Source organism: Zeugodacus cucurbitae, chromosome 4 (assembly GCF_028554725.1).
Source record: "Zeugodacus cucurbitae isolate PBARC_wt_2022May chromosome 4, idZeuCucr1.2, whole genome shotgun sequence".
In the NCBI taxonomy this organism is placed as follows: Eukaryota; Metazoa; Arthropoda; class Insecta; order Diptera; family Tephritidae; genus Zeugodacus; species Zeugodacus cucurbitae.
The window spans coordinates 19,511,388-19,536,744 of record NC_071669.1 but is presented as its reverse complement, the minus strand read 5'-3'; the positions used below and the strand labels follow the sequence as shown (position 1 = coordinate 19,536,744).

General features: G+C 35.7%; 1 protein-coding gene across 10 annotated transcripts in view; it reads left to right on the top strand.

Annotated features, from left to right (window-relative positions):
* LOC105216464 (putative uncharacterized transposon-derived protein F52C9.6) overlaps positions 1-25,357 on the top strand; it is a 147,449-nt gene that overhangs the window by 33,620 nt on the left and 88,472 nt on the right. For 8 of the 10 annotated variants that reach the window (XM_054230074.1, XM_029042462.2, XM_054230073.1 and 5 more), the window contains one exon: positions 1,008-1,039. Coding sequence is in view for 1 of the 10 variants with exons in the window: in XM_054230075.1 (XP_054086050.1) it covers positions 4,395-5,813 (1,419 nt within the window). In the remaining 9 variants the exon portion in view is untranslated. Of the gene's footprint in view, positions 1-1,007; positions 1,043-4,032; positions 6,019-25,357 lie in introns of those variants that run through there. The other 2 variants (XM_054230075.1, XM_054230068.1) reach the window with 2 other exon arrangements.

Genomic DNA, 25,357 nt, shown 5'->3' with positions numbered 1-25,357 from the left:
CGCTCGCTTACAACAATACTGACATTTATAGTTGCTATAATTTTTTGCTAATAATCTGGATGGTTAAAAAATCTTAGAAACAACTAAAATGCCACAATTTTTAACCACTTTAACATTCAGCGCTTAATTCAGTAATTTTTCTCTTTAGCTGAATAAGTGCTGAATAGCCTCATATGGAGTTCTATCTGTAGTAAATCGACGTTAACATATTTTAGAGTAAGTTACAATATTTCTTGACGCATTCAGCTATCATTAGGGTTAGCTGAATAGGTGCTGACAGCTAAAAGCTATTCAAAAGAGATGCAGTTCGAAAGGATAGTTCATGAACTCTAAAGTCGTCGATATACTTACAATTTTCAACCACTTTAACATTCAGCGCTTAATTCAGTAATTTTTCTCTTTAGCTGAATAAATGCTGAACAGCCTGATATGGAGTTATATCTGTAGTAAATCGACGTTAACATTTTTTAAAGTAAGTTACAATATTTCTTGACGCATTCAGCTATCATTAGGTTTAGTTGAATAGGTGCTGACAGCTAAAAACTCTTCAAAAGAGATGCAGTTCGAAAGGATAGTTCTTGAACTCTAAAGTCATCGATATGCTTACACTAAAATATCTTGCTATCCTTATATGATCCCGGCAAATGGCAAATGGTAGATAACTTTTGAGATTGCTTGCATTTGAAAAGCTATTAAGCTCTTGGTATACAAATTTACGGCTTACAGATAATTTATTAACGTCGCAAAAAATAAATTTTTGCATTCCTGTGACCCTGAGATCGTTTATAATCGGATAATTGATCAGGTTATCTTCTTGAAATATCCTAGCAAGAATATGGGATCTATAAGCTTTGGTTCTAAAAATTTCCAAAATTTCCAAAACGTCTTTCAATATATTTATACAGGGTGTTTCTGTTGAACAAACAATTTTATAAAAATTCTTTAGTTTTTTACCAACTTTTCATATAAATAATATTAATTATTTCATATTTTTCATATCTTTACAGTTCTTCTGAAATGCAGTTACGTTGAAAAATTTGTGGTAAGTACAAAAGAGACATTAAATAAAGCAAATAAATTAAAATAAAACTTTAAGCAACATCCGTGTGGCAACTTCAGTCAATCGCTGAATGAAGATAAAAAAGCAATTAGCGACAAAACAAATTGTAAAACAGAATTCAAAAATAAAATAAAAACCTTCACTCGTCGTAAAAAACTATGACAGCGCCGGTTGCAACCATACCTAGGCTTGTGCAACATGGCATTCGCTTGCACATTTACATAAATCCAGTAAATGTATGCAGATATGTGTTGACTCACCTCACTTGCCACATGCCGCTACCAAACTGTCAATGTGACACGTATTTGATATGTGGTCACGCCGGAAATTTTGCTTATTGCCTCGACCTACCAAAAGTGGCAGTGCTGCAAGCTTGGTGCCGTCGGCTAGCGGCCCCAAGGTATATGCGAAAATTATGCACGAAGCATAAACAAAACGAAATTTGCATAAAAAAGCGACAGCACACAATGATTTTGTTGTTGTTGCAGTTTTGTTATTGGCGTGTCTTTGTTGCACATGTTGCACATACTGCTAACAGGTTGCAAATCATGGCAATGCAGTTTTTCAAAGCAAAAAAAAAAAATGTTTGTCTTAGCAGCAGGTGACAGCAGACTGGAATTGGACTGAGAAATTCTTCTTTACATTTACAAAAATATTTACAATAAACGGCAGAGGCGTAGTTTGAAGGGTAAATGGGTATTTTTTATAAGGTCTTTGGTTGTGCTTTCTTTTATATGTATGTATGTATATATATGTATAATTTAAAAAACCTAGTCTTCTAGACCTTTATGTATTTATTGTCTAACTATATTCGAAAATAGAAGTCTATAACTCGGATCGATGACATATAACCCTATAGCTCTCAATTAAAATAGATCTGGTGCTTAACATTCCTTACATCTTAAGGTGGCTTAAAATGTAAAAGACCCTCATTTCTCTAATTATTCAATATTCTAATTATTCAGGCACGGTATCTCTCTATTGAGATGATTGTCGTTTCATTGGATCACATGAGAGGTCATTTGTCAGAAGATTGGAATTTTGTATATTTTTTTGCTTGGTGAAACATTTGTTTGGAAATACATATGTTCCAGGCTTTCAGGCTTTTCAAGAAGATTCGATGAAGTTTTCTTAAATTATATATTTCTGGACGACAGGGAACCAGTAACTCATTTCTTCGAGAGTATATCCCACTTTTAAGACGTTGTGTGAGTTTCCTTATTTTCTGGTTCAAGAGATAAGGAGAAAGAGAGTAGTAGAGTAACTAACAGAGAGACAAAGTGAGTGAGAGAGACGATAAGAGAGAAATAAAGACAGCGAGGTCCACCATTTCAGTTTTAGGATAATATTGTTATAATTACAGTTTCTGAAACTAAAACCTTTTCGATAACCACTGTGTTCTTATCCAAGATTTGGTATGCGAAAATATTTATTTATTCAAGCAAACTTTACCCCCTTATCCCGCCACATATTTGTTGGCAATATTGACTTGCGCTTGCGTGTGGCATTCTTCGTTGCTTTCAGCCACCTTGTCGGCTTGTTCAACGGCAAAGGCGACGTGCATGGTGCACAGGTGCTGCAAAGGCCCGGCAGGCTTGAAAGCACAAACAAACATACGCATGTATGTATGTATTTGTAGCTGCAGCGCATGGCACGCATATCGGTTTGAGTTTTACTCATTTCATTCTTTTGACGTTGTACACTGAATGGACATTAAGGCAACAAACTGCTGGCCAACTGACGGCTTGATTGTGCGAGTGGCAACAATAAAATAGAATAAAATGGAATAAAATAAAAATGCACTTGCATTCAGCAAGTGGGCATGGCAGTTAATGACATTTGTGGCAGCACACATGACAGACCGATTACAAGTGGCTGAGCGCAGGTTTAACCACTATTATATATATCTGTGTCTGTATGTATGTGTGTGTCTTAGCAAATATTTCGTGCTTGCGCATTTCAGGCCTTTGTAGCTTGCCTTGCCGCGCCGCATTTATCGCATAACTATGCAACATCAATATCTACTTACAAACATATCTATGCTTGACAGCAAATATGCTGGACATTCCAAGGCGAAAAAGAAGCAGAAAAAATTGTCCGCTTCTGACAATAAAATGCCAAAGATATGAGTTTCCACGTGCGAGATATGTATCTCACACTCCAAGCTAGCGCATAACCAACTTGTCACACAACAACAACAATATCGCAAGCTCACACCTGTACGCTAAATGCCTCTACGTTGTGTGTGTTGCTACGCTAGGCGGCCATAATGTCTGCAAAATAATATTATAAAAATTCACAAAAATGAAAATAAAAACTTGTAAAAGCACCGACTTCACCAAATGCCGCCATTCACTTTGGAATTCATGGCTGCTGTAATAGTTTGTTGATTTTTTTATGGCCCACCACTGGCCTATCTATTTAATCTGGCTTCCCTCGACAGCGTTTGACTATTCAGTTTTATTATTTCACGTTTATGCACTCGCATCTGTTAGATATCAATTGAGTTGATGCTCACACGCGCGACATTTTCAACAAGCAGTAGCAATGCTTAACAACATCATCGGACTGATTGCTAGTATACCCAGTGAGCCATGTAGCTGAGACTGGAGGCAAAAGTATCGTATTCGTGTGGAAATTCAACTTACTAGAGGTTAGAATACAATTATTGCATATCAAAGTCGTCATCTCTACGTTTACTATCGGAGAATCCTATAGAACGTGAAATATTTACTCTCAAGAGTCAAGTATTCAGGTCTTTCTCGAAATATTAAATTATTCAGCTGAGCTTTCACAAGTTATAGAAATTCATAATTGAAACCATATTGTTAAGCCTGACCCGATCTCAAATCAAAAAGTGTAGCAACATTCACAAAACAAAATTATATTTCTTCTCTCCATTTCCTTTGATCTTTTTTGCAATTATTAAACTTGGTGACTAAGCTAATTCAAATCATATGTCTTCATTATAGACAAAGGGCTTATTGGACAGCAAATGAGAGAGAGACAGATAGGAAATGAGAGCGAGAGAGACCGGCGCTTTTCAAATGTGATATGAATATCCAAGAAAGATCTAAACAAAAGTAATCTTTTTATATTTAATTTTTTCTGAGCTCATCGAACGATAGATAGAGCTTCAGATCAAAGAAAAACGATATAACAATTATTGAGCGATATAAAGAAAAAGACAAAGAAAGAAATAGAAAGTAATAGAAAGTAATAAAAAGAGAAAAGATGGAGTGATGAATCTATAGAATCCTCAGTGAAGGATGAAATTTAATTAACTAATCCTGCTGGACTTCACTGTCCAATAATAACAAAGCTAAGAACTTTTATGATAAGGTGCATGCATCAGCTTCTTTGTAGAATATGGTCGGAAGAAAGCATGCCTGACGATTGGAATCTTAGTGTGCTCTGCCCAATCCATAAGAAGGGAGACCCCACAATCTGCGCCAACTACCGTGGTATAAGTCTCCTCAATATCGCATATAAGGTTTTGTCGAGCGTATTGTGTGAAAGACTAAAGCCCACCGTCAACGAACTGATTGGACCTTATCAGTGTGGCTTTAGACCTGGAAAATCTACAATGGACCAGATATTCACCATGCGCCAAATCTTGGAAAAGACCCGAGAGAGAAGAATCGATACCCACCATCTTTTTATCGATTTTAAAGCTGCCTTCGATAGCACGAAAAGGAGCTGCCTTTATGCCGCGATGTCTGAATTTGGTATCCCTGCAAAACTAATACGGCTATGTAAGCTGACGTTGAGCAACACCAAAAGCTCCGTCAGGATCGGGAAGGACCTCTCCGAGCCGTTCGATACCAAACGAGGCTTCAGACAGGGTGACTCACTATCGTGCGACTTCTTCAATCTATTGCTGGAAAAAATAATACGAGCTGCAGAACTAAATAGAGAGGGTACAATCTTCTACAAGAGTGTACAGCTCCTGGCGTATGCCGATGATATTGATATCATCGGAAGCAACAACCGCGCCGTTTGTTCTGCGTTTTCCAGACTAGATAAAGAAGCGAAGCGTATGGGTCTGGTGGTGAATGAGGACAAGACGAAATATCTCCTGTCATCAAACAAACAGTCAGCGCACTCGCGTCTTGGCTCCCACGTCACTGTTGACAGTCATAACTTTGAAGTTGTAGATAATTTCGTTTATCTGGGAACCAGCATTAACAACACCAACAATGTCAGCCTTGAAATCCAACGCAGAATCACTCTTGCCAACAGGTGCTACTTTGGACTGAGTAGGCAATTGAAAAGTAAAGTCCTCTCTCGACGAACCAAAATCAAACTCTATAAGTCGCTCATTATTCCCGTCCTGATGTATGGCGCTGAAGCGTGGACGATGACAACATCCGATGAGACGACTCTTGGGGTTTTCGAGAGAAAGGTTTTGCGCAAGATTTATGGTCCTCTAAACATTGGCAACGGCGAATACCGCAGACGATGGAACGATGAGCTGTACGATTTATACGACGACATTGACATAGTTCAGCGAATAAAAAGACAGCGGCTACGCTGGCTAGGTCATGTTGTACGGATGGAAGAAAACACTCCAGCTCTGAAAGTATTCGATGCAGTACCCGCTGGAGGAAGCCGCGGAAGAGGACGACCTCCACTCCGGTGGAAAGACCAAGTGCAAAGTGACCTGGCTTCACTTGGTGTTTCCAGTTGGCGCCAAAAAGCAAAAAGGAGGAATGAGTGGCGCGCTCTGGTGGATTCGGCTATAATCGCTTAAAGCGGTTCCTACGCCAAATATATATATATATAAGAACTTTTATACGAGTCTAATATTTAGTTGATTTCTCTATAAGACTTACCTTAACCAAGGGTTCTATAGAACTACCAGAAAAATCGCCTAATCGCTTAAAGTTTTATCCTATAACTGTCGGATTACTTGTAAACGGTCAAAATAAAGAAGAGAGATTGCCAACCATGAAAAATATATTTCTAAACGGAAATAAGTTAATCTAGAGTCAAGCTGGTAACTACCAGAATCTAGCGAAAAGCTCAGTTATGTCTAACAGAATTTATTATGAGCTTAATAATTTTAGATCGAATATAGGAGCAAATCCGCCAATTAAGATGTAATTTGAGCTTTTATAGAGCTTTTTCTGAGAGAAAGAGAGATAAACAGTTAGAGAAAGATACTACTTATGTATATAGAATAGATCGAAATCGTATCTATACATCTCGATCCCTGTTTCCTATTATAGACGATAGACTAGTTTCATGATTTCGTAAAAAGTTTTCATTCCTCTCCGATTTAGTAACTTGTCAACGCCCCCACGTATTTACCTCTAATCAAGTACTGTTATCCGCAGCACGGCACGCATTTGAACACCAGCGCTGCACCATTTAAAGCGCCTATTAAATCGAATTTGGCACTCGGGCGACAGACAGACAGCCGAACACAGTCAACTACAGCTGGGACCGCTGCGGCACTTACGTGTGTGTAACGCAATGTGTATGCGCCGCTTCCGCTACCTTCGTGAGCCATCTCCCACCGCTCACGACACTTACGTTACTGTTAAAACGAATTTAAATTGTTACGTGACTGGAATTTCAACAACTTTTAATTGCGACGAACGAACAAACGGTGTGAACTAATAAATTATTTATTTGTAGGCATAAAAACAAGAATTTTGCGAACGCAGACAACAACAAACAAAAAAGCGGAAAGAGTATTACAACAATATTACAACAACGACAACAAAAATGTATGAAATGAATAGCAAAAAAGCAGCAGCAGCGCGACGTGCGTAACGCAGAAATTGTGTGCAAGAAAAAATGAATAAAATTTTGTAAGCAAAAAAAAAAATGAAAATTACAATAAAGTGGGGAAAAAACGAAAAATAAAATGCACAATAAAAGACAGTCGTTGGCGCTTGGGCGCAAGCGAAGAAGGCGTGCAAAAGCAAACCGACGCGGTGAATGACGGGTGCGGCAGGTAGGTCGCTACACACTGGTTATGCGTGTCCGTTTATGGGCAGCAATTTGTGGCGGCTTGCGCAGCGGCGCTAAAAAGCATTTGCGTGCCGCACCACACTGAGTCGGTGCAGGGGATGCAGAGGAGACGCGCTGTGCATGTTTATAACTTAATTGGAATTTATTTAATGCGAGACGTGCGCGCCAACAACGGTGCTGCCATACAAAGGATATGGCAGAAGAAGAAGTATAAAAAAACAAAAAAAATGCACTGAAAAGGCAGTTTGCGGCTGTTTCGTGGCTGATGGTTGGATGTGGAGAGCGCGGGTAGTGGCGCGTAGAAAATTGTTGAGCTATAGCGGTAGCCGCTATGCGTAGCGCCTGTCAAGTGCTTGTAATTGCAAATGCGTCGGCTACGAACACGTACCTGCAGCGGTGGTGGTGATGGCGGGGAAAATGTTGTTGACTACTTGGCATTTACAAGTTTGTTTCGCTTGTTGTTTGTCAGGACATTATTGTACAGCGGTGGGCGGTCTATTGGGGACAAAGCAAAATTTTTAATTTTCGAAGAGATGTGTTGTTGTTGTTTTTGTTGGTGATAAAATTCCTTAAAATATCTAGCTCTCTCCTTTTGTCACTTCCTCATCCGAGGTTGGGGGATTTATAGACATATTTTGTTGTAGAAAAATAATTATGAAAATTCAAAAAATCATTTGAAATGTCTTAAAGCTTTGCAAAATGTTACCTTTTACTCGTTTCTCCTGCAATTTTAAAACAAAAGGTAACCAAACGCTTTTTTCTGTTCTTATTTCTAACTTTTGTTTTTCCTCTCGCATTTCAAAAGCTCGTTGAGAGTGTGGTCTTTCGTCAGTATTGTTTCTCTTTGTCCTAATTCTCCATTCATGTTTGTTCGACAGCTCTAATTTGAGATACATATATATGAAACTGCATAAAATTTATGTTCCACAAGTTCAACAATTTAGTTTAAAATCTTCGAATTTTTTGTTGATTTTATTGAACGATTCTCATTATTCTAATATTACGGGACATTTATGGAAATAATTCAATACGATATTGGGCAATGTTAATAGATCTTTATTTTAAACTTCTACTCTCTGAATCGGTCTTAACTACTGACTATATAATAAAACTCATTTGGTTTCCTATAAAGGTTGGTGACTATGAAGTATTATTAGATTTGTACTGAATATTATGTAGTTTTGATAACTTTGTCTGCATTAGAATGACATATCCTCATTTCAGTGCCCACCACTGTATATACATCATATCTGCATTTTTTCGGCAGCCTTCTCCATAAGCTGGATACTTCTGACTTTGCCCATTCTTCTTAAGTGTCACAGACACTGTGTATAAGTAGTATTTTAACAACTTTTTTGTTGTTGTTGTCGTTAATGTTGCCAATCGACAGCTTGAATGGTCGCCGTGATCTCGCACACTTGTTTTGCAGCCACATACGCAAATACAAAATACAACACAATAATTTAAGCGTAGGAATGTTGCATGCCACTTATGTGTTGTTGTTATTGTTGTTTTACTTGGCATTTAGATTTATGTGCGGCGCTGCTTGTAAGTTTGTTAACGCGGCAAATGCAAAATAGTTTCGCTGATTTGTTGCCACAATTATGCACACAAACACATACACTTGTTTACATATATATATGCAGATAAATGTATGTGTGGGCACCAGCAATAAAGCTATTTGCCGCAAAATATGCCCATGTCAAATGCCAGGCATTTTGGCAATTTTTCATTTATTTGCGTCTTGCTGTCAACGTCACTGAGCCAAAGATATTTATTTCGTGTACGTGGTAGAGCTAATTGCACACGCTTTAGAAAAATATGCTTGGAATTAGGAAAAACTCGCAGTGGCAGTGATATATGATCGCGGCGCTGATTGCTGTTTAGCACAGTCTTCTTTAGTTTTACTTCGTTTTATAGATACATTTTAATTTATTTCTAATTCTGATTTACTGTTAAACAATCATAAACAGTTATTAAGTATATTGCCTCATTATAAACTGTTTGAAAATGGTTTGAATACATGCGAAATAATTTATTACCAATGAAAGCGTGAGGGAATCTCAATATTGATCGACGAAAATAGAACATCTCCTATCTTAATGCATAAAATTTCGTTGTTGTTGTAGCGATTGCTCGAACCCTATGGAGAGATGAGTGGTTTGACCTTTGACATCTAAATGTATTATCTATTCTCAAGATCGTAGAGATCTTTATATGTTTTCTTTTACAAATTGCTTTACTTTTCCTGTTCAACTGTTTGTCAACCAATAATCTTTTCTGCTCAATCATTTCTTTTAAACCCAGTTTTATCCACTTTCTACTGCTTGGAAGTTTTCAAAGCGTTCACTCTGCTTTTACAATTTTATTAACACCTTCTAATGACTTCATCTGAACTTTCTTTAGTATCTGACGCCCCTTAGAATGTCTTCGATTTGGCGAAACTTTTGTTTAGACTCTTCATTACTCTTCCATTACGATCAGCTCAGGGTTGGTGTTCCCGCGATCATATATATTATCTAGATTTGGACTGCGATAACTAGTTTTTCTATTTGAATCTTCAAAATTGTTTATTGTTTGGGGACACTTTAAAAACACATGTTTGTCCAGTAATCTTCCATTAAATTACTTACGGAGTAGAGGTTCAGAATTAGCAGAGGTTAAAAGGATCTAAAGATCATCCTCATTCAGTAGGGAAAATATTCACCACCATATCAGGATGGCGTTACTGGCCCTCAACTCGCCGACCGCGTACTCGGATCGGAACTCCCAGAAAAGAGTATCGAAACGTGAGCAAGTGGGAGCTAACGTGAGATTTGCTAGTGTTCAACAACCTACAATGGCGTGGTCGTAGAGCCCTTCTAAAACGAAATGTATAGCAGGAGGTCTGCTAAGCTCTAATGATGATCTTATGATGTTTTGCTGGTTTTCTGATTGTGATTTTAACTGGGTGTTAACTGATCGATAACCATGCGGTATGTCTAAAAATTTTATAAAATAGCTGCACTCTTCAATATTGACTATTTTTTCAGAAAAATTTCAAACTTTAATTGATATTAAAAAATCATTAAAAACTTTATATATTTTCAATATTAGATTATAAATATTTATATTTGCAAAATTTAGACGAACACACATATACTCGTACATACATACATTAATATCATAGAATATTTCAATTAAACACTATCGCTTTATATCGCGATTGTCAACTAAAAATTAGGTCATCTCTATGGTGCAAATTGCCATAAAATTGCACTTAGCGTCACTTTTGTTAGAAAATATTAAAAAATATATTTTCATATGAATAATATTTCTATATTTGAAAAATATTAATTGCAATAAAAATTTTATGTTCGTATGTTCGCATATTCACTTAAATAATTTAAGCACGCTTTTAATTTTCTGCCATAAATTATTATGTTCAATTAAAATTTTGTGCTAGCTCCACTTTTCTTTATATTCACTCTTGTTTTAATAAAAGTGTAAAATAGATTGCTTTTGCACCGAAAGCAAATTTCGCCATATTTCATATGTGGAATATGCATATAAAGAGCATGTCATAAATTGAAATTCGTTTTCAACGAATTTATGGCGACTATTAGAATTGATAGATGCTAAAATCAGTGGTGCCATCAATATAAATATTTCAGTAATAATTAATTTAACCTTCGTTAAAATGACACATCAAATTATTTGTGACAACTCAAAGGCGAACTGTTTACGAAGAAAAAAACCCCGATAAAGTAAGTGTGGCAAGAGCAAAAATATGGGGGGTACCATGTTGACAAAGAAGCTTGTGTATTTGTGTTCAATATATGTATATTTGCTCTTATGAGCATAGCAACAAAATTTAGGCTTTACAGTTAGTGCTGATAGAATTGAATTCGTTTTATAAGCGAGGCGAGTTTATACCTGTAGGAACATATTCGCTGTGAGGTGACTACTGAAATTTTGTGACATTTGCTGGACATCAGAGTATCGAAAACTAAAATAATATTCGTTAATTCTTGAGAGTGATTGAAAGAAAGTAGTTTAATCCCCCTTTCATTTAAAACGTTTTTATACTCTCGCAACCTGTTGCACAGAGTATCATAGTTTTGTTCACATAACGGTTGTTTATGTCACCAAGAAATATAAGAGTTAGATATGGGGTTATATATACATAAATGATCAGGATGACGAGTAGATTTGAAATCCGGATGTCTGTCCGTCCGTCTGTCCGTCTGTCCGTCTGTCCGTGCAAGCGATAACTTGAGTAAAAATTAAGATATCTTAATGAAACTTGGAACACATGTTCCTTGGCACCCTGAGGAGGTTGCTTTCGAAAATGGGCAAAATCGGTCCACTGCCACGCCCACAAAATGGAGGAAACCGAAAACTTATACAGTGTCATAAGTAAGCCATAAATAAAGTTATGAAAATGAAATTTGGAACATAGGATCCCATAAGGGAGGGGCACATTTGGATGTAATTTTTTTGGAAAAGTGGGCGTGACTCCGCCCCCAAATAGGTTTTTTGTATATAACTCGCAAACCAATAAAGCTATATAAGCCAAACTTTCTGCAGTCGTTTCTTTTAGCCATTTCCTTATACAGTCCAAAAATGAAAGAAATCGGATAATAACCACGCCCACCTCCCATACAAAGGTTAGGTTGAAAATTACTAAAAGTGGGTTAACTCCCTAACGAAAAATGTCAGAAACACCAAATTTTACATAAGAAAAGGCAGAAGAAAGCTGCACTGAGATTTTTTTACAAAATGGAAAATGGGCGTGGCGTCGCCCACTTATGGGTCAAAAACCATATCTCAAGAACTATTCGACTATTTCAATGAAATTCGGTACATAATACTTTCTTGACACCCTGATGACACGGGTGGAATATGGGCGAAATCGGTTCACAACTACGTCTACTTCCCATATAACCCAATTTTGAATTCCATCTGATTCGTTCACTTTATAATGTATTCATAAGGAACCAATGAAGCTAGCGGAATAAAACTTTACACAAATACTGTATTTGAGCTGTGACATCACTTGTGGAAAAATTGTCAAAATCGAACCATGACTTTTCAAGGCCCCTGATATCAAACATGAAGAACTCAGTGCCTAAGGTTAATTTTTCACCGAAAATATAGGTAAATCCCTCAGATATTTTAATGTAATTCATTCCCTCTGAATTTTTTTCTTATAACAGTTTCTCTCTGTACCTGAAATAGTAAAAATTGGGTCATAACTTCCCCCAGATCCCATATACCTAATTATAAGTAATATTAAATTAAGTGAGCGTATAGTTTTCGATACGTTGTATCTTGGTGGTGAAAACGAGTGAAATCGGTTTAGGAATTACCTCAGTCCCCATATACTATTTATGATGATTTTCGTTATTCTATTGAACTTTATGCCGAATATATGGGTCGAATTGTGTTGTCTTTATAAAATTACATCAATAAATTGCGAGAGTATAAAATGTTCGGTTACACCCGAACTTAGCCCATCCTTACTTGTTGAAATTTTGTTTATTCAAAAATTTCAAACTATTTTCAAAAATGAGGTGGCAACATCATAAGTTTTCTTGCTTAGACTTTTTCGTTTATCATTCGTGATACACATTGCTCTCAAATAATTATTTGTTATAATATATTTAAAAATGTGGCAACCCTATTTCAAAATAGAGTTAGATTGAAGTTGTTGAATACTTATAAGCATTTTTAAGACATTGTGTAATAAATTTCGAAGTACTTGTAATTTTTCTAAGCAAATTTTCTATAATCAGGTGGCAACCCTGTTGAAAATTATACAAAAATTTGGGTTTTTAAAGTTTCTTAAGCACATTATATTGCGCACTGTTTACATACTTATCATTTTCAAACGAAATTTTTTATAGACAGGTGGCAACACTACTGGAAAATTTGTTATTGAATAAATATTTGAAATTTTGTGCGCATATTCTATTTTACATATTAGATACATGCATATATCCGGCATACTACAGATAAAAAAAATATATATATATAATGTGGCAACCCTGTTACTTTTTTTGGGTACATTTTTTTTCTTCATGAATCTAATTTTTTATGCTTGTATTAGAAGTCGATCCTTATAGGTTTTGTCTACAGGGTTGTCTGTATATAATACATGCAAAATATATTTGCATTCATGTAACCTAGATTTAACAATTACTCATTCTTAGTTGTTGTAATTTTTGTTGTTGTCGCATGATTGTTTATTTGCAATGTACCTTTGAATTGTGAAATGAAATGTATGTGGCAGTGATTAGCGCCAAATTGTTGACAATCAAAAGTCAAATACGCTGTGACATAAACAATCTGCCACACCACACACACACAAACAGCAATTCCACGAGCATACATTTGTATGTAAATGTAAGTATAAGCTTTACAACTGTAAATGCACGTACAAAGCCACAAAGTCCCACTGGCATACAAGCATTCCTCGCATATTCCGACACAAACACACACATACTCAAATATTAAATGAATATTCGTGCTTATTACTCTGTGGCACAGTCACTTGCTGCTGTTGCTGTTACTGCTGTTGCCTCCGCTGAATTCAAATAAAACAGCCACAAAATGATTAATCAACACATATTTAATAATGATTGACAGGCAGAAGTTGTGTCATTTTGCCTTGTTAATAATGCATGAAATAGTTAAAACAGCAACAAGCAGCAACAAAAAACAACAACACTCAACGTGTAGTACAAAAAAAGCGTTGAAACAAGCGTCAAGCAATGAGAAAATGTGTTTACCCGCGATTTATGTAATCACGAAGCGATAACACACACGTATAGACATATGTACATATAGACATATATATTCTTGTGTGCGCTTAAATATGACAATTGCTGGCAGCTGCTCGGCATGCTGCTTTGAATATAATGTGAAATTGTTGTTTTTGTAATCACGTTGCTGTTGTGCAAATTTGTGACATATTGCAGATTTCCTTGTGACTGATAAGGTAAAGTCGGCGATAATGACGGTGAAGAGGGTGCACTTTGAGTTGTTCCAAGAATTGTTAATTATACCTACGAATACTCTGGATGTAAATATAATATTGAGATAATGTTTAGAACGTAATCCCTTGTCGTCTAGAGTAATTTCCTCCTATCAGTAAGTGATTCTACAAACAAAAAATTCACGTAAGGTAGTTCCCATTATGGAACAAAGTCGACCCTTTTCAAATTACTTCTTCCTTTCGATTTTTGAAGTATATCAAGACCAGTTAAGGAAAATTCAAAATCTTGGAGCTAGATAAGCTCAATAACATATTAATCATTACCTTGCTTCGAAGCAATATTTAAAACTCTTCTCATATTTCTTCTATACTTTTAGTACTTTACTGATCTCTTCAAAAATCCAAATCTTTCCAATCTTTGAAATTGTTCGAATCTATCGATTTGCTTCTTTCAAGAACTCGTAAGCACATATGTATTTACCATCTTATTTATCAAGTTCAAACTGTATAAGTTCAGTTCTAATGTACCCATAGTATGTATTTGCACTGGATACAGTATATAATATGAGTACAATCATAAAACTCCTTACATTATGGGAAAATTTCGACAGCTTTCAATATTCTCTTCCAAAAATGGAAACATTAGGTGAATTTGAAACTCCTCCGAGGTAGCCTTGCAGTGAAAAGTAATTACCCTAAGTTATTAAAGACAGCACTCTCTGTATTTGTTTACGCTTTTTTCTAAGATTTGAGTATATGGTTCTTGGTAATCTACTCCTGGAAAATCAACTCTAACCTCATAACTTTATTACATAAACCTACAGATTCAAACACTGGAGTATAGCCACCTCCAGCTCTGAGAACTAATATACTCTCTGATAATATTGGAATCAATAAGTGGATAATGATAGCTTCTATGGGAATCAGAATCAGAAACTGATCATACCAATAGCAGTTATATAATTTATTCCGATCTTTCAACTGCATCGTTAAGCAAATTGGGGTATTCTTAAGACCTCAAGTTTGAACTACTTGCGAATGGTATTTTGTTTTGGAACATCATAATCAGATCACTTCACAAATATGCATTTATACAAATTATAGACCTTCGAAGATCTGGTCCCTTATTTTAGAAGATATTTTCTTTAGGCATTAAGAAAGTTGGGATGAGATCAAAACTCTTTTCATGGTTGTCTAACAAAATGTTTTCAAAATAGTACAAGTTGTACAAGTAGTATTTGTGCATTTTCAAAGAGAAGTGATGAGAATTATACTTTGAGTGCTTAAGTGGCCTGCTGAGCTCATGTATTGAATACATAAAAAGAATAATTTTTTGCAAATTTGTATCAAACGACAACTTGTGGGACTTCCGGCAGTATGCAATTGAGACCGTAGAGACTAAGCGGTATTGAAATTCCAATGTTCTTCGTCGCATACCATATAAAACTGACATAAATTCAACTTATTAAGATGACACTATGGCTATTTAAACCGAATTACTTTAAAAGTAACTATTAAAGCCTAAAAAGTAACTGTAATATTTATATAGATCATTTAGCACTACTCCTATTTCCGTCATAGGTAATAACGAACTTCAAAGAACATATAATTTTTGGGTCATAATGACTCCGGGTAACAGTCGTAGGGTTAAGTCGCAATGCAAAACTGTCGCTAAAAAGGCTTGAAGTAGGTTAAGTAGGTACCAAAAGGCAATATTTCTCTAAAATAACTGAGATTTCATTATGCTAATTGCAGAACATGTTTCTTAACTTACGCAATTCTTGGTGACATACAAGAAATAGCTACAAATGAAACCTTCGTTTATTAGTCACTGGCTTTGCAGTTTTTCTAAGGTTACCTCTAAGGTTTGTTTTATTTAATTTAGTTTTTGTGTGTTTTTTTTGCCTTGCTACTTAAGTATAACAACATGATTTATCCATTTGTCAAAGGTGATAAGAAAAATTCTAGCGAATTTCAAAGCGCTAAATAAACTGGAAATGTGTGTATACATATGTATATAAACATACACATGTATTTAGATACGTGTCAAGTCACAATGAAGCAAAACTTGATTTTTTTTTTTGAGGAAAATATTGTCGTTAGTGGCGGTCACCTTAGCGCGATGCATGTTTGGTGTGTCGGTCGAGCTGGTTAATGGGCTGTCAGGCTTGGTTAGTTAACAGAATATTAGAAATAAACACACACAAATTTACAAACATACAAGCAAATGCAAATAAATGTGTTGTTGAGACGATGATGTCAGCCTAAGCAGCAAAAGCCATAAGCTGACGACCGACCCCACACCGCACCGCACAGCACAACTAACGCATTGTAGCCGCAGCTGGACTCGAGTAAACAGGTATGAATAATTTTTATGATTGCACACTTATTAACACAACAACACGAACATACAACGGCAGAAGCACTTGCAAGTGAGTGCTTAGAAAAGCTTGAATATGCATATGAGGCAGTGCTGCCATAGAAGCACATGAGTGTCGAATGTGTGCAGTTGCATGTTTTTGCCACATCTCAACGTCGCGCATGCAAATTAAAGTCTCAAGCGCAAAAATAACAACAAACACACACACTCGCACACTCACACTGGGGTTTAATAAAGAAACGGTGTTGGCAACTTGAAAATTGCGCGCACAAAAACGTTTGACATGCGAAAAGGCCAACTAACGAGTAAAATACACTCGTTAAACTTGTTAGTAACGGGCGCAGGCGCATTAACAACGCGTCGCTGTACTTGCGACACACAGTAGGCACTTAAATATAGAAGACCTGCTTTTGCTGTGGTGTTGCGAATAATGCTGGAAAATTAAATAGGGTGTTGCGTTATGTGTGACTATTTGTGTTTGTGTGTCCACAGAGCAAAGGTTCTATGTTAAATTGCAAAATAGAGAGGTTAAACTGCGTTTATAAAGTTCATGTGAGTTTCAGGTGAATCGAGAATTAAAGTTCAGTCACACATGGCTTTTATAAGCATATATTTATTATTTACTTGAATATGAAGAAATTTATCTACTCAGAGGTTGTTTTCAAGCTGTCTAAAAAGGTGCAAATAACAACGAAATCGATTGTTCACACTAAAGTATGATGATATGAATGGATCTTATTGGAGTTTATATCCGGCTACGGACGACCAAATTAGCACTATTCATCCATTAAGGATCTACAACAATGACTAATCTTTCTTTATTGCCAAGAAACGGAAGATAGTAACATGACCCGCTCAGCAAGTTGAATGGTTCCTGTTGAAATATGAATTGAGAATCATGGTTTACAATTCTAAACCGATCTAACCGTAACTCAACCAAACTTGACGTCAGTTAAACCACTCATTATAGAACTCGCCTCAGTAAAGATAGATGATTATACTTTCATGTCTCTTAACTGATTATTGTCGAGTTATTTCAAGGTTAAGTATTTTATTTCGAGATCCAGAGAAATTTTAACGTTAATGGGTTTAAAAAGAAAGAAATATTATTTTGACAGCTCACATAAGGCTCCTCTAGGAACAAGGTGTCTATTTATTTATAAGATTACCGAGTGGTTTTTGTGTTCAAGTATTTTTCGAGTTTCCCAAACAGTATCAGCCTGAACTTGAAGCAATATTAACTATATTTAAGGAGTTTTCGAAGACAATTTTAATATGAAAGAATATGTGGGATTCCGTTCACTGATACTACGATAACTCACTGTAATCCGTGAATTGTTTCAAAACAATCTGTTGAGGCTAAATTTTTTCTAGACCAAATTCTCTTTTTCTGGATCTACTGAGATCAGCGGGGCTGGCTATAGGGATGGGATCATGTTATGAAATCACTAAGTAGTAGTCGTTTTATTTCTTCTTTTCTGATAAATATCCGAGAAGTTAAGTTGTGAAAATAGAAATATATGAGGTTGGCAATCGCAGTTTCGAATACCGTAATCCCTCCACCAATTAAAATTCCTTTTTTTTTTTAATTCAAAAACAGCTTTATCCATTATACTCGTATGTGAACTCAGCAACCGCCATTTTTCACCTGATTTTCAGTTAAAATTCATCATATAAATCTCCAATTAATTACAAATAATCAACAATTACCTCCTGGATATTTATAAGAATCCGCATACTTTCAATCACAAAACAACAAACACTCTTCTCTTACATAATAAATTCTTCTCCTACATGAAAGAGCTACAAAAAGCCATATCAAAGCTACAAAATGTTGAGAATGGCAAGTGAAGAGTGAAACGAAAAATTTGCAAGAATTACTGCTGATTATTATCAAGAGAATAATCGAGTTGCAAGTTACACTTTCGCAAGTCACACCACCGGCCCCCCGCGCAAACTTGAAATCGATCTGTTGAAGTATCGCACAACAAATGATATACCCCGAAGGCGTGTGGCTGCCAAAAACAATAAAACTGACACAATTTGCTTGGCATTTACAATACAGAACCTTGACATGCTGGCCCCATGGCGCAAGCGTCACAACGTGCAACGTGCCACAACGCGCTCAGCGCCACACACACACACACAGCGAAGGGCATAATATCCTTTGCAGCAGCATTTTTTCGATTTATTTCGCTTTTTTCCACTTTTCTTTTCCACTTTTTCCGTTGTGTTTTACTGTTATTGCTGTTGTTGCTATTGTCGTTATCTATATAAGGCTATAAGTGCGCTTGTTGTGCGACAGCGTCGAGTCTCATAAGCAATAAATGAAATTTGCTATAAGATATGCAAAGGAACGGAACTGCGGCGCATACATACAAACACACACATAGACAACAAGTGAAACCCGTAATAAACGTAGCAAAAAAGCATAGCGTATGATGTGGAAAGAAGTGGGTGTCGGAAGGAAGTGGGAGAAAACTGCTAACAATCACGCAATCGCGCCGCTGCTGTGCTACCGAAGCGCCAATGTTGCCAATGCCATCAAAAATCGCACGCACACACAGTGGCAACAACAAAAACAACAAAAATGCACATAACAGTCTAATATTTTTGTACATTGTTGTCTATCGATGCGCTTTAGATAACTCCTACGAGCATGCGCTCAAGTGCCAGCGTTTGTGTTGGTGGCACTCAGCGTTTGCTATATATATATATGTATGCACCCTATGTAAGCGTGTGTCAGGCATTTTTCTATAGCATCATCGAGTGATTTTTTTCTTCAATTTTTTCATTTTTATTCCTTTTATTTGCACTTTCTTCACTTTCGTTCACGTAAATCATGAAGTGTTCTTGTTGCCGCTCATTGCTGGCAATTCCACCGGCGCTCTTCCGATGTCGGTCGATGGCGCTTTCAAGATCATCAGATTACCAAGTTCGCTTGCTTTATTGCTTCGACACTCGCTAAGCTCAACCAACCGCCCACTTGTTTCTTGCTATCTGCTTGTGCCTTTGCTCCCATGCGATTGCCAAGTTTTCCACGTACTTACATACTTATTGCTGTGCATAAGTTAAGTATTTCTTTAGAAATTTAGCGTTCTTCGCTTTTGAGATGCACCTTTTTTGCTTTCTGGCGTTTGTTTGGTTTTTAGGTTAAGTATTCTGTGATATTTTTGTGCGGTACTGTAGTGTAGTTGGGTGGTACAATGGTGTCTCATGTAATAGTAGATATTATTTCTAAATTTTTTCTATCTGATCTGATAAATAACCTTTTCTTCTTTGAAATATATCGAAATTTTTCTATACTTCGGAAACTATGAAAATGTTCTCTCAAAACATGGCACCAAAATGTTCTCTGATTATTTTTTCTTAAAGAATCTCAAAACATTTTGTAAAACTTCAATTTTTCAAACTACGTCTTCAGATTAATACTCACTTCCGTTTAATAATCTCGAGGGGTTCTGAAGGAAACTAGAGACTAGTTTGGACCATGAAACAATATACATTATCTCAATCTTCCAAAAAAGAATCTAAAATAGATATTAAATCTTCAGAGAACCTTTAACTCATTATTAGAAAGAAATAATCTAAAATAGATGTTAAAATAGTATATAAATAAGAAACATATATAGAAAATTGGCAAGCACATTCCAGAGACCAACATTATTTTTTTTTAAATATCTTGAAGATATCTGTCAAAAGAAAAGACACAGGTTTATATTAACAAGAGACCCGATGGGGTCGTTTTCGAACCAGAAGAAAACATATTATTATCTAATTTCTAACATTTTATAGAAGAAGCAATGCATTCAAAGATATATTCCGAGAACTTCTTCTGAAATTTCTTCAATACTCGAACCCTCAGTTCCTCTAACCAAATAATACGAGCTACATCTATTTGAGCGACTCTGCCTCTCTTTCCCCTTTGCACAACAAAATACTGATTTGGAATAATTTACAAGGAGGAAGATGCTGTGCATTTTTAAAACAATCGGTTGTCAGACACGATAATGAATCCGGATTTATATCAGGTCAAATACTGTACTATTGGGGCCCATTTCATACCGTTACAACAACAAGAATAACAGTGGGTTGAAGAGTGCGTCAAGGAGATTCAACAGCTCTTTTTGAGATAAGCTTTATATAGAAAATTTCAAAACAATAAAGATAATGATGTAAAGAGACTCAAGTATTAATTGTTATAGTCCGCAGAGAAAATTAGTTCAGAGATCTGTTGGCCATTCTTAGCTTTACTTGGAGGCTGTTACAGGATATGAACTTCAGGGCAAAAATATAGTAATTCTTCCTAAGTACGGACCGACCATGCATGCTATAAGAAATTTTGGTTTCTACGAGAGATCTCACTGATGAACGTTATTAGAAAAAGCTTTTGTGAAGTAAATTCTCTTTGAAACATATTTTTACTCACTCTCTCACTTATGGTCCCCACTGTGCTCTCGCTAAAATCAGTAACGCTGACAAGCGCTCACCGCATTGCTGCCAAAGCAAATACAACCTTGTTGGAAAATGCTGATTTGTTTGTTAGGCTTGATGCTTCTTTTTTGACTGCCTTGTCTACAAATCAACACACATACATACCCATCTAGCTACTTGTAACGCTTTGAACCAATTTACAATGTATAGCGTGAAGAAGGGCGGAGGGCGCCCATTTAAGTGCGAGAGTGTGTGTGTGGAAGCATAGTTCAAGTTGACTTGATTTGATCTGATGCTCCCAAAACGGCTTTCTACAGTCTACTGACATTACAGCTGCCATTGTTGATATTATTGTTGCTGTTGTTGTTCATTCATTCATTTCGTCTGACCCCAATTTTTATTTGCTACTATTTGCGTTGATTTGAATCTTTTTAAATCGCTGAGTATTTGGCGAAAATTGACTGTCATCTTGTAGAGTATATTTCCATTGCAAGTACATGAGTACGTGTGTCTGTACTTCTGCTTGAGCCTCGCTATGTAAGTCAAGTTGAATTGTCATTTGATTGCTGGGAAATGGGCTCAACTCAGTGAAGGCACAAGGAAAAAAAATAGCAAAAATTTTTTGAAATTGCTTCAAAATAAAGCGTATGGCAAGACAAAAGCTTTGTTGCTTTGCTTTTACTGTGAAAGCCAATAAAACTAAGCGCAAATCAAATCAAATTATATGTGAAATTAAATTAAAATTTGTTGCAAGTAGAAATTCGTCTGACAAAAGGTTGGCAAGCAAGCAATTTGACTAATACAATAAGCAACAAACCACTTTTGCAAACTTGCCACACATATCTACATACCTAAAGAGCAGCACACACGATTACATTCTAATTTTATATGCTCGCCTTTGGCTAGTTTTTCCTATGACCATTTAAATTGGGTCAATTTTATACAGTTATATGTGCTACCAATGCTTGTGTCATGCTACGAGCCATATGTTGCTACAACACAAGCGTTGCAACAATCGAAAAAAAGAAAGATATGTGCAACAATGACAAACCTTTCCACTGGCCATACATACTCGTGGCGACTTTCTCCATTCGTCGACCACCTATGCTGCCGCTGGCACTGCTCTATTTTCCAAACATTTCTGTAATTCAGTTACTCCCCACCTCCCCCTCTTCAAACCAATTGCTGCAATATCGTGATCTTTCTGCATCGCTTGCTGCTTGCTGTCTGCTGCTGCTGCAATGTTCGATATCCTCTTTGTCAACATATTTCAGCCTTTGTTTTCTGCTTTGATGTTTTATTTCGCTTGTTTGGTCTCAGCGAACGGTGCATTGTATTGGCATTTGTTAGCATTTCGCTGATGTGACTATTTTCAAATAACAACAACAAGAACTTACTACATACAATGGCGAGTCTTTGCAACCATTACTTATTGGTTCGGGCAGTAATGCATTCCATTCTAAAACTTACAGCAGAAATAACGGAGCAAGGTAAATTTCCGCAAGGTAACCTAATATTTATTGTGCTTTAGTATTCTTTCTATTGATATTATGGATTATTGATAGCACAAGAGTGACATTAAACAACTAATTACTTTGTGATTACATGGTAATCAATTACTTCTGCTTTCAATAGTATTGCACAATAGTATTTATTAATATAATATGCAATAATAGTAAACATTAGCCAAAAGTAATCATATATTATAAAGTAATTATAATTAAAGACACTTCTTATTTAGCTATGATTACCACTATGAATAATAAACTGCCAATAACACATTTAATTTTATTTTAATCACCAATGATTACTAAGCTGTCAATAATACATGTCATTCAATGTATTTTAAATAGGAATGATTTCAAACCTATTAATGTTAATAGTAATCATAATGTAATCATTACAAAGTATTGAATACAAACTTTTTTGCGATTGTGTAATTATATTATATGCCAAACTTCTCAAACTCGATTAAAAATAAATATAATTTAAATTCATCTTGATTACTATTGTAATCGTAAATAATCATAATAATTACGGTGTTAACATTTTGGTTAGCTTTAATTCAATACTAGTTGTCTCTTTTTTAAACGATTTTATATATATTTTGTAATGATTACCGCTAAGTATGATCAAATTGTAATCATTACTGTCAAATAATGACTGAAATACTAAAAAAATATATATGTTTTCTGAATAATCATAAACTTAAATACATAGTCTTGAACAGAGTTAAATTGAAGTCATCGTCTTCAAAAACATTTTAAATACTTATTTCGATTATTTTTGTAATGTCAAATAATCATTACTTCCTTTAGATTACTTCCAGTAATTAAAAATTATTAACTTTTGGCTGCTTCTGAGCATCTTTGGTATTTACTTTAGTAATGGCAAATAATCATGATTACTTTTTGATTACTTTCAGTTATAAAAGATTCAGAATTCTTAGTGAACTATGGCCTTGCTAACATAACCACATTAAAATTTTATTTCAATCTCTATTTGACTAGGTTGACTGGTTTATATCAGGTTTTTATTCGATTCGCCTTCTCAAAGGTTCAAGGGTTCAAAGGAAAGAAGTCAGTTGCTTTACATAAGTAAAATAATGAATACATATCAAGTACTATAAAAGTATATTAAATTACAGCATATAATATATTTATATTCCAACTTTAGCTGACCTTTAATTGCCAGCATCCTGTGTTCTAATTTCTTCTATTTATACAACATCAAAAGGACATTCACTACATTTCATCAGCTAGAACTTTTAAGCAATTTCTTCCACTTTCGACTTTGGCGGGCAGCAACAAAACAATTTCGCTTTCATGCTTCCACAAACAGTCTCTCTCTCTCTCTTGCAACGTGCCCTCCTTTGCTGTCTATTGTTGGAGCTCGCATTCTTCGCAGTTGAATAGTTTGCACTTGAAAGGATGTGCGCTTTCAAAACTAACGCTAACTGGCGGCACAGCTGTTGCACGTACCCGTAATAGCAGCGGGTGGATGGCGGAAGGATGCAGAGAAATTATATTTTATTACTTAACATTTTAGCTTATTGTTGAGCAATTTCTTTGGAAATGCGCAGAAATGAATGCGTTTGTAGGAGTGCAGGAGAACTGAAGAAGAAGCTTGTGGGAGGTTTCTTACTGATTGTTGGTTTGTTGTTATTATATAATTCTTTCATTTCTTTCGTTTTCTTTTGTCTCACTTGTAATGTTTGCTATTGGTGTCATGGTTATTTATAGTTGCTCACAATAAAGTGATTTAAAAGACTATGTTAAGATTTGTGGTGAGATTACTATATTTTAAAATCTTTAATGATATTTATGAGATTTTTACATAATCTTCAAACCCTGAAAGACCCGTATAAGTCTGAAATTCTACAGAAAGCATTTTTAGATATACCGCTAAGCGCATCACTCGCTGTTTGTTCGATTCCATTCAATCAAAAAGTCTTCGTAAAGGGTTTATCTATATCTCTATAAGTAATAAACAGAAAACACATTTTAAGGGAAAAAGATATTTTTTCTCGTTCGAAGCTTGTTTCGTAAATTAATTAAAATTCTAGATTCTAGATTTCATGAGGGAAGATATAGTTTTCGAGCTCAAATAGACCACAGATTTATGAATATATTTCTCTTTCATCCCAGCTATGAAATTAGTGCCGTTGGTTTGCGAGTTTATATGTTCCAAGCCTCTCTCTATAGAATATTATATATCGTCCAACTTAACTTAACTTCCACATACTTTTTCACTACTAACCTTATATTTTCTCTTAAGTGTGTGCGAACAATGGCTTAATCTCCGCCAAACCAACTCATTAACCTTCATCAAAGATGTCTACTCAACATTTCGATGACACATATTTGGGTCATAGCAGATTTTAAAGCACTTTTTACGCTCTCTCAACCAACTTCTTGCTTGCAGAATGTAGTCTAGTTAGAACCCTATAAAAACGTATACACTTTGGCTATTTATTTTCATAGCTTTCCATTACATTACATGCTTATTATAACTGCTCATTGGCTATTGTTTTTGGGAAGAGTGCGCTGCTGCCACCGCGTTTTTATTGTTTCACTGATTTGCTGCCAGAATTTGTTTGGCTTTTATTGCTTTTATTTTATAACTTTCATTACAAGACTGCCAACTGCGACGGCGCGCTAAGCGTGCAGACACAACCAACAAATATTATATATTTTACAGCAATAACAACAACAGAGATGATATTAGATATTAGTGTGCATTGTTACGCTGATTATGATTATTGTTCCGCCATCAAACCGCGACTTTGGTTTCGTAGTCGGCAGACTCCTCAGCGGAGTCAACAGCAATATCAACAGCAGACTCATCATTATGCTCATCATTGCATGCGTCGTTGTTTGGCTTTTTGAAAGCGTAATGCAATAAAAATTATGACTAAAATATGTAAAAAATTTTATGAAAATATTGAGTTGTAAAAAATTATTCGAATTTCGGTTCTTTTGTTTCAACTTCTTTCGTCAAGTGCTATTTGCTTTATTGTTAT